Source organism: Austrofundulus limnaeus, unplaced genomic scaffold (assembly GCF_001266775.1).
Source record: "Austrofundulus limnaeus strain Quisiro unplaced genomic scaffold, Austrofundulus_limnaeus-1.0 Scaffold24, whole genome shotgun sequence".
Classification (NCBI taxonomy): Eukaryota; Metazoa; Chordata; class Actinopteri; order Cyprinodontiformes; family Rivulidae; genus Austrofundulus; species Austrofundulus limnaeus.
This window is the reverse complement of record NW_013952426.1, coordinates 3568986-3578341: the sequence shown is the minus strand read 5'-3', so window position 1 is coordinate 3578341 and position 9356 is coordinate 3568986. Positions and strand designations below refer to the sequence as shown.

General features: G+C 38.5%; 1 protein-coding gene across 2 annotated transcripts; it reads left to right on the top strand.

Moving 5' to 3' along the window:
* Positions 1 to 556: 556 nt before the first annotated feature.
* On the top strand, positions 557 to 8999 carry dhrs1 (dehydrogenase/reductase (SDR family) member 1). Of its 2 annotated transcripts, none has more exons than XM_014004521.1 (9): positions 557 to 667; positions 1009 to 1157; positions 1289 to 1432; positions 1566 to 1645; positions 4415 to 4547; positions 4676 to 4810; positions 4893 to 4962; positions 5163 to 5243; positions 8026 to 8999. In XM_014004521.1, exons 2-9 carry the CDS (start codon positions 1014 to 1016, stop codon positions 8160 to 8162), a joined length of 924 nt encoding a protein of 307 aa, XP_013859975.1. In that variant the 5' UTR covers positions 557 to 667; positions 1009 to 1013; the 3' UTR covers positions 8163 to 8999. The 2 variants fall into 2 exon arrangements, with proteins under 2 accessions (XP_013859975.1, XP_013859974.1); XM_014004520.1 differs by having other exon boundaries at positions 562 to 671.
* Positions 9000 to 9356: the final 357 nt, after the last annotated feature.

The window sequence follows — 9356 nt, the reverse complement described above, 5'->3', positions numbered from 1 at the left end:
AAATATCTACAGTTAGTTTTAACTTTAAACAAAACTCCCACACAAAAGCCATGATTAAATTCCTTTTTTTTTCCTCAGTAATTTGTTTTTATGTTTCTATGTTAGCAAAGTTGTTTTAACAATTAATTTATATATCTGTCCCAGAACAACTAGGATTGATGTGTAGGATTTTTAGAACTACACTGCCACTGTCTGGTGCTGTTCAATCAAGTGTCCATCATCTTTGATATTCAAGAGAGTTCCCTTCCCTTTCACTCTCTTACCGTTTTGGCAGCACGCTCGCCCATGTCAGAGCTACCGATCAGTTTTTTTCAAGTAGGTAACACGAAAGTAACTTTTGTTTTTTCAGTTTTAGTTAAAAGTGGGCTAATATTTGACACTCGGTATGATGATTTTTTAAAGGGTTAATTATCACTAGACATTTAAGCTAAAATTGCAATTTGAAAACGCTTTAAGTCCATTAACGCAACCTCTCGCGACAGGATGGAGATTCACACTCTCGCGATACTTCATCAACAACGCTGTAGACTTTGGAATTTGTTCGCTCACTCGTTTTGTTAGTCACAGGAGTAGTGGCAGCGTTTWAGTGCGTGAACAGATTTCCTCCTGTATTTCTTAGGAATACCATTCTGGGACTCGACAAACCTGATCCGGCGCTTCCTCTGCTGTAGGTAAGGCTATAGTTAATGCAAATAAAGGATTAAAATTAAATAAATTTCAAACGTAACTATGTTTACAGTTTSGACAAACGCTATTATGTGGAGTATACTTGTTTATTATATAAAATCCTCTCTCAGAATCCTTTCTTATGGTAATTACATTCATTAGTCGTGGATTTACTCCCTGATCTGCGTCTTAAATATGATTGAAGTGTGTGTAAAGATGATAGGTGTGTGTATAAATGTATTATTTATTAGTATGTATATATCTAGTATGTACATGATTGTAAATGCGGTGTATTCTAAGGTTTTGAGCTCCCTGATTGTTGTCTGTTATATCCTACCGCAGGGAAGATGTTTCTGTCTGGATGGGTGTGTGTGGTTACAGGTGCCTCCAGAGGCATTGGKAGAGGAATAGCTCTGCAGTTGTCTGAGGCAGGAGCTACTGTCTACATCACAGGACGCCAGGAGGAGACCCTCAAGCAAACTGCTGCACAGGTGACATTTAAGAAAGGGGGCTATTTTAAATGTTTTCAGAAATGGTATTAATCAGGTTGGCTACGCTGCTGCAAACAAAGCTTCGTTGGGAGTTTTATTCAGTCATTGTCTCGTCCTGTGTCTCAACACAGGTGAATGAAAGAGGTGGAAAGTGTGTGCCAGTCGTCTGCGATTCCACCAAAGATCATGATATCGAAGCATTGTTTGAAAGGATCAAGCGGGAACAGGATGGCAGACTGGATATATTGGTGAACAATGCCTATGCTGGAGTACAGGTAGGTGTCAACACCCCCCAGGAAACCTCAGCCTGGTTTATTATAAACTTTAATACAGCAGAATAAATGATGAGTAAATGAAAGAAAACAACTGYCCAATGAGGTGCTGAGCTCACAGTTTGTCTTATTCCAGGATATCTTTGATAACTTGGGGAAGAAGTTCTGGGAAACCGATCCTTCTGTTTGGGATTCCATCAACAACACAGGACTTCGGTACAGATTGATTTTTTAATCTTTCATGCTGTGGTAAATTCACAAAGACATCATTGTGTCAGGCCATGCGTCATGATTATTTTTCATCCATTTGGCTGCATTCCATTTGCTGTGGAACTCAGACCTGAGCATGACGTCAAACCTARCGTAACTGTGTTAAAGGGGACATGTGCAAAATYCACATTTTTTGTCGMTAAATGCATTTTGCTGTGGACTTGTTGTCTCTAGGAGTGCAGAAAAGTTGAATTTAGGCTCTCCCGGTGATATGTTTATAATTTTTTGGGCCACGTTTTATTTAACGTGTTCAGTTTTCTCTATTCCTTGATGTTTTCTGAATTATTACGCCAAAGTATTGGCAACAGAACTGCCAAATAAGGTCTGAACTGACCAACTACAAGTTCGCCATCTTCATTCTCCTCTGGCTCTGGGTCAGACTCTGGCTCCAACATGTAAGGTTGGATAGACAAGTCTTCCCTTGTTGGCWTCCTGTCCGTTTTAGAATAGATTTTAAACTTTTATTGTTAGTTTTTAAAGCTCTGAATGGCCTTGCTCCTCCTTATATAAGCGAGTTGTTAAGTTTCCCCACCCGCTCTAGCTCTCTGAGGTCAGATAGCCAGCTCCTGCTTTCTGTTCCAAGGACAAAATACAGTATAAACGTTGGGGTGACCGTGCATTTTCTGCGGCTGCACCTTGTCTCTGGATTCATCTCCCTCCCATAAACTTGGCCCTTTTTAAATTGAAGGGATCCCTGACTAGTTGTAACATTAGACTTTATTTGATAAACATATATTTTAACTGCAAAATAAAGACTTTAAAAGTATTGTAGGCTGTTTAGTTTAGTAAATTTTTAAATATATATTTTAAYACGGAYGGAGCMATTTTATTTACACACAAAGCATTCTGGGTAAATGATGACGTGGATAGGTCCTCKGTGYGAGGCTGCTAGCGAGCTATATCCACCCTGAAGGTTAATCTTGGACAATATCTGATGATCGACTCTTTTAAATGAAACCAGAGAGCGTTGACAGAGAGGAGAAGGTAGAAATGACTCAGTCTGTAACTGAAAATATGGATGGAGGACAACAGAGCTGCTTCATGGAAGAAGAACCTCAGCTTAGCCTGTTAGCCTTTGCGCTAGCACTGATGCTATATTGCCTTATATGTATTAGCTCGGCGCTAGCGCAACAAGCAAGCTAAACTGAGGTCCTCCATCCATATTTTCAGTTACAACCTGAGTCATTTTTGCGTTCCACTCTCTGTCATGTGGATGGAGGACCTCAGTGACGAGAGGAGAATGTGTAGCGCTGAGCTAATACATGGATATGGTGATAGCATCAGGGCTAACGCTGAAGCTAACAGGCTAAGCTGAGGTTCTTCTTCCATGAAGCAGGTCTGTTGTCCTCCATCCATATTTTCAGTTACAGGCTGAGTCATTTCTACCTTCTCCTCTCTGTCAACGCTCTCTGGTTTCATTTAAAAGAGTCGATCATCAGATATTGTCCAAGATTAACCTTCAGGGTGGATATAGCTCGCTAGCAGCCTCGCACCGAGGACCTAGTTGACATAATCATTTACCCAGAATGCTTTGTAAACAAAATGGCCCCGGCCGTGTAATACTGTATATTTTTAAACTTTTAGTTTAAAAATGTTAAAAACTAAACAGTCTACAGAATTTTTACAGTCCTTGTTTTACAGTTAAAATATATGTTTATCAAATAAAGTCTAATGTTACAACTAATCGTGGATCCCTTTAAGACCTTTTTATTCCAACAGGCTTTTAGTACTTAATATGTGGTGACCTTTCTGGTTTTAGTTTAATTTTGTTGTGTCTTCTTCTTTTTACTCCTTGTCATGTTAATCACTGACTCTGTGAAGCACTTTGGTCACCAGCACTGTGGTTGTGTAAAGCACTATAGAAATGAATGAATGAATGAATTACATCTTTTAATTAATTTGTAAATAAAACATTTCTGTGCCATAAGATAGTCGTGAACCCCTCTTGTCAAACTGGAGTGGACCAGTCTGGAAGCTGGGGGCACTCTTGTATAAAAATGCACTCTCCATTTAGAGAGCATTAGATTCATCCTAAAAGACAAGCTTAAGGATTTCAAGAATATTAGGCAACCTCTAGTCTCTTATCTTGAATAAAAAAATCAATGGTTAACTGTGCACTCCTTAAGGGTGGTTATATATACACCTAACGGCTGGGATCGGGGGATAGGAAAGTGGGGAAATTACTTCCATTGGATTTTTTATTTTTGTTGTTAAAATTATTATTTTCCTTTTTTGTCTCTGTTTATGCCGCTGTTACATTTTCTGTTTGATAGAAATATGTAAAACTCACTGTACATGCTTGTTTGAAATACTTTTTAATAAATATATTTGAGAGAAGCGGGGGTGCTGCTATTGGAACATCACTAATACAAACGCTGTGGCAATTCTAGAGATGTAAAGTGTAGGATTTTTACTGCCGCTATCAATACTTTTCTTGTGCAATGCAATAAAGCATTTTGAGGTTGGGCTTAGTTTGGCATTTCCTAACTTTCGAAGTCAAAATTCAGATTTCTAGTTAGTTTTTCCTAAATAGAAGCTGTGACTTCAAAGTAGATCTAAACMATTAGTTTTTAGTTTACGTGTGTTTGCCTGTTTTTCTTATTTGAGTACAGTAATTTAAAATTAACCCAATGCAAGCTAAACTGAGTGTGATGTGGAATACACTAATTAATTTTGTTTTGACTTGCTTAATGAAAATCTTTTCTCTCCTGGTAGGGGTCACTACTTTTTCTCAGTTTATGGCTCTCGGCTGATGGTGGCTCAAGGTCGTGGTTTAATAGTGACCATTTCATCTATAGGTGGGCTGCGATACGTCTTCAATGTAGCTTATGGGGTTGGGAAAGCTGCAGTAAGTTACTCACCTGATTTGTGTTGAGAGTCCAGTTAAGTTCCAAGCCATACTTGGTCCTGTATCGTTTCCTACATGAATCTTGTAATGAAAAAAAAAAACCTGTTCTTGTTGTGGTTTGTTTGCAGTGTGACAGGCTGGCAGCCGACATGGCCGTTGAGCTAAAAAATAGGGGAGTTGCTTCAGTCAGCTTGTGGCCAGGAGCCGTTCAAACTGAGTTAATATCTCAGTTCGTCTTGGAGAAAGGGGATGTGGATCCCAAGGTAGACTCATTTTAAATAGGAAGTGCATATAGAACAGCTATATTTCTATCCTGAATCTCTGGATTTTTTTTTCTTTCCTCAGATGAAAGAATTATTTTCCAGTGGAGAAACCACAGAACTCAGTGGGAAGTGCATTGTCAACTTGGCAAAAGGTTAGATTATACTGTTGCATAACGTCTTGGACCACAGCTTCGGTAAATGACAAAACGGACTTTCACGGTCTGTTTATTATTTTACCTGTATAAGAAGTTCACTGATATAACTTTAGACAGGCTAATCTAAGTATTTTAGAAAGAAGTAAAAACCAACGTAAGCTTGTTTTTAATTTCTACTTCTCTGTTTTCCTTTCAAGATAAGAATCTAATGGCACTGACTGGGAAGGTGCTCCTGACGTGTGACCTGGCAAGGCGCTATGGATTTAATGACCTTGATGGTGAATGTGTTTCCTTTTCTTAGAAAAATTCTAAGAATATACTCAGATTGTCCAAAACATTATGACCACCCATCCAACTGTTTTCCTTATAATGTTGCAAGATGTATGTACAAACAAAAAACACCGGTGTGTTTAGGACATTAATGATAGACTATGTGGGCCTTGTGTCTTTAAAGAAATAGTGTGGTCATATTTAAAGTGATGGTCTGTCACATAGTTAATAGTATGTTGTGAGTGAAGAGATCAATCATTGAAGTATTCCTCCAGGCTTGACTAATGGTTAGCCAAACAACGTTTTGTTTTCTGTTGCTTTTCTGGCTTATCACACAGCGCTTTCTCAATACCTGAGAGAAAGAAAATGCGTCATTAGCTAATAAAAAAAAACTATATACTTTGCTGTTTTCTCTACAGAACAATGTCTGTGTTACTACACAAAGTATGTGTCCTGAGCATAAATACACAGTGTACATCTCAGCTTCTGGACACCCCTGAGCGTCAGTCAGCTGGGAGTTGAGTAAATTTTGTTTGGACTAACTCACYCATCTGATGAGGCGTAGTGATACTGTACAGTATACAGATACAGTCTGCAGTCGTTTGGTTGAGAAAACCACAACAAACTAAATACACAACTGTCAATTTTACATTATCCAGTCTCAGCATGACCCTCCTTGCCCTAATTTGACCYGACCCCACTGTACACTGTCTCAGTAGTTTTACATATAACTGCTGCCTTGACGTAAGCAGTTCATCACAGTACAGAATGCCAAAGCTTAACAAAATGTTTTTTTAATAAAGAGAAAGTCACAAAACATTCACCATTCTCTGCCACCGTATCCAAAATTGCTGTGACTGAGCTGGGGCTACCTATTCCCTTTGCTGGTTGAAGCCTGCAACTCGAGTTCATTCGGTCCRGTACCGTCTGAATTCTGTCGTCGGCCAAAAAGCAAGGAAACTTTTGCACCACGTCATAGTACCAGTGTTGTCTTTTTAATGGATGCATTATATACAAAGTAAGTCAAAAGTCGCAGGACACAATTTTATTTTTAAAAGAAAAGGGGGGAATGACCTATCAGAATAACCCAGCAAGTAATGGGTGAGGGACCTATCTTTGGAAAAACTTCCCCTTGATCCAATATGGCGGCTCTCAAGGTGACGGCCATGTTCTGGACATATCCTAAAATATAAGCCCCTCACCCAGTACTATTCAGATGTCATTTTCCCTTTTGTTTCTGAAATAAAAGGATGTCCTGCCTCTTTTAACTCACCCTGGATGYTTTTTTAAGTAAATAATAAAATCAGATGCTTTAGTTGTGAGGTTTTAAAATGGTCAGTTTGATTCTTTTTGACTCTCATGACTGATGTCGCTCTCTGGGCTATCGATGGGCTCTTTGGAACCTGTTTGCGTTGCAGAGTAGGTTCCAACAACTGAGCCAAAAGTGGGCAGGACCAACCAATGTAAAGATGCTGAAACCTGCGCCGGGGTGACTCTGGTGGGGCTGAGTCAAGCCAATGTGTAAGGGCCAAATGTCATGACTGATAAGGAACTAACTATTGAAAACTTTTTTAACGAATATCTAAAATGACCAGAGCAGAGGATCCCAAAGTGGGGCCCGCGCCATTTTATTTGGCCCACCAACAGTTGATAGTTACTAGGCTGTAACCTGTTGTCCTATATAGAAACAGTATTTCCACTTAGTAATTTCATCCATTGGCCCAATGATTATAAAAGGGGCTATGGTGCAGATAGTTTTCACTCTTGGTGCTGTCTTTATCTTTGATATATTAATATTAAACATGAAATACAAGTAACAAAATATATTTAGATTAGATTTAACCACACATGTAGATTTGCACACTTCATAAGGCCACAAAAACTGATTTTATCAGTTTATGAAATTTCTCATGAGCCTTTGCTACTTGAGTAGACTTACTCCAAGTGCACTGACTAAAACAAAAGTGGGCCACCACACTGGCTGCTAGCTTAATCATTAAAAATAAAGGACTTTAATTAAAAAGTATTTGCATTTCATGTGTTTTATTGCTGCACTTGGCCCGCAGCCCCGGATGGATTTTTATTTTGGCCCTCTTGGGGAAAATGTTTGGGCACCCCTGGACCAGACTATACCTTTTATACTAGGGATGTTCGATATCGGCCTACAGATATTATTGGTCCGATATTAGCATAAAAATGTAAAATCTTTAAATATCGGTATCCGTTTTTCTTCCGATAACAAAACCCTGATAAATTAATCCCTGAGTTGGACTAAAATGGGTTAATAGATGCTTATGGTCCCGAGACATTCACCAGTGCGTGATTGATGACATCATCAAACTGGATTATCTCAGGGAGAGCATGATCCAAACTACTGGTTGAGACAAAATGTTAAAAATAAATATGGCCCTTTTTCCATAACTTCAGTGAAATGGTTTTTATTTTGTACAATGTTTAACTGTGGAATGCATCCAGTGGGGTTTCACAGTAAAAGCAGGCAGAATGTCCCTGACTGGAGATATGTGATGTCAGCTTAATATCTGATTGTACTATCGGTTAATATCGCAATCGGAAATTAAGTGTTGAATAATATCGCCATATTGAATATCGGCAAAAAGTCAACATTGAGCATCTCTACTTTATACAATTAAGCTTTTTTACCCCTGCAGATGACACCCAGATTTATCAAATATGTATCTGAGGAGGTTGTAGTTTGGTCTTAATGTTATTGCTGATAGGTGCAGGTTTTCTCTTGCAGCTATACTAAGATGTAAATGTGTTTCTTTCCAGGGCGAAGTGTCATTGATTACACTTCCATAAAGTTCCTCCTGTCCCAGGTCCCATACCTCTCCTGGCTGTCAGCTGTCGTCCCATCATTCCTACGCCTCCCTCGCTTCGTGCTCACTCTGGCAAACGGACGCTTCTGAACATTTCCCACATCGCTCCTCAACGCTCACGTTTTGTCATTTCTGTGTTTTATGGAAACAGTCATTACCAAGCTCCGAAGAGCGACAGGAGTCCACACTTAAAACTCTGTTTTTGTGAAGCAGTGTTTATCCAAATGTGAGCATTAACCCAAATTATTCTATAATTCTTGAATTTTTTCATGTAAAAACATCTGGTTTATGTCAAAAAGGTGAACATGAAGACAAAACACATAAGCACTACGATCAGCCGAAGTATCCTGAGAATGTGATTGTAACAACTTTTAAAAGTTTTTCAACAACTAAACATTTTTTTAGAAACTAACATAAGCTTTTGTTTGATTTTTGTACTGACTCTTGAATTTATTACGTTTGTCTCAAAGCTGGAGTACACGGATACAGTATTTGGAGGGGCAAAATAACACACACGCATAAACACAGCTTCCAAAACCACCTTCTTTCAGTCGAGTCACTCCCAATAAAAGAATACTGAACAAATGCAGCTTAGCAGTAAAAAAACACTACATTTATTTAGCTCTAGTGATAGACTTTGTGATTTGAATTGGGTTCAACAATGCAACATATTTTTGTTTTTATGGTGAGCATATTTCTAAAATCCTATCAGTCACACCAGCAACAAATAGTTTGACTATAAACTGAGTTTTAAGAGGTCAAAAAATCCACACGAACTCAATTAAACTGTCACTGTAAGGCCTTTATTAACTGTTTTGTTTTGCTAGCAGTTGCAGAAAATGCTGGAGTTGCATTATTTGTTTGCAACACCATCCTCCATGTACTCATCATATTACTCTTCAGTGATAAAGCAAATTGTGTAACACCGATGTCCTTTTATTTTTCACTGCAGATTGTGACTTTGGTTAACTACAACACAGGCTATATGAAGAATTATTTATCTGATGCTATGTACTTATTATCTTTGGCAAAACATGTAAAAGTCAAAAAAGTTGTTCCAGGTCTTTTAATCACTAGCAGATATATAGATAAAAGTCTCTGTTTTGTCTATTAGTGACTATTCATCACTAGTATGAATGCATACTTTGAGTACATGTCCTGAAACAGTGCCCACTGAATTTATATAATATTTACAATTGAAAAATACAAGAAATTTGAACAAAACGTGTGTGTGTGTGTGTGTGTGTGTGTGTGTGTGTGTGTGTGTGTGTGTGTGTGTGTGTG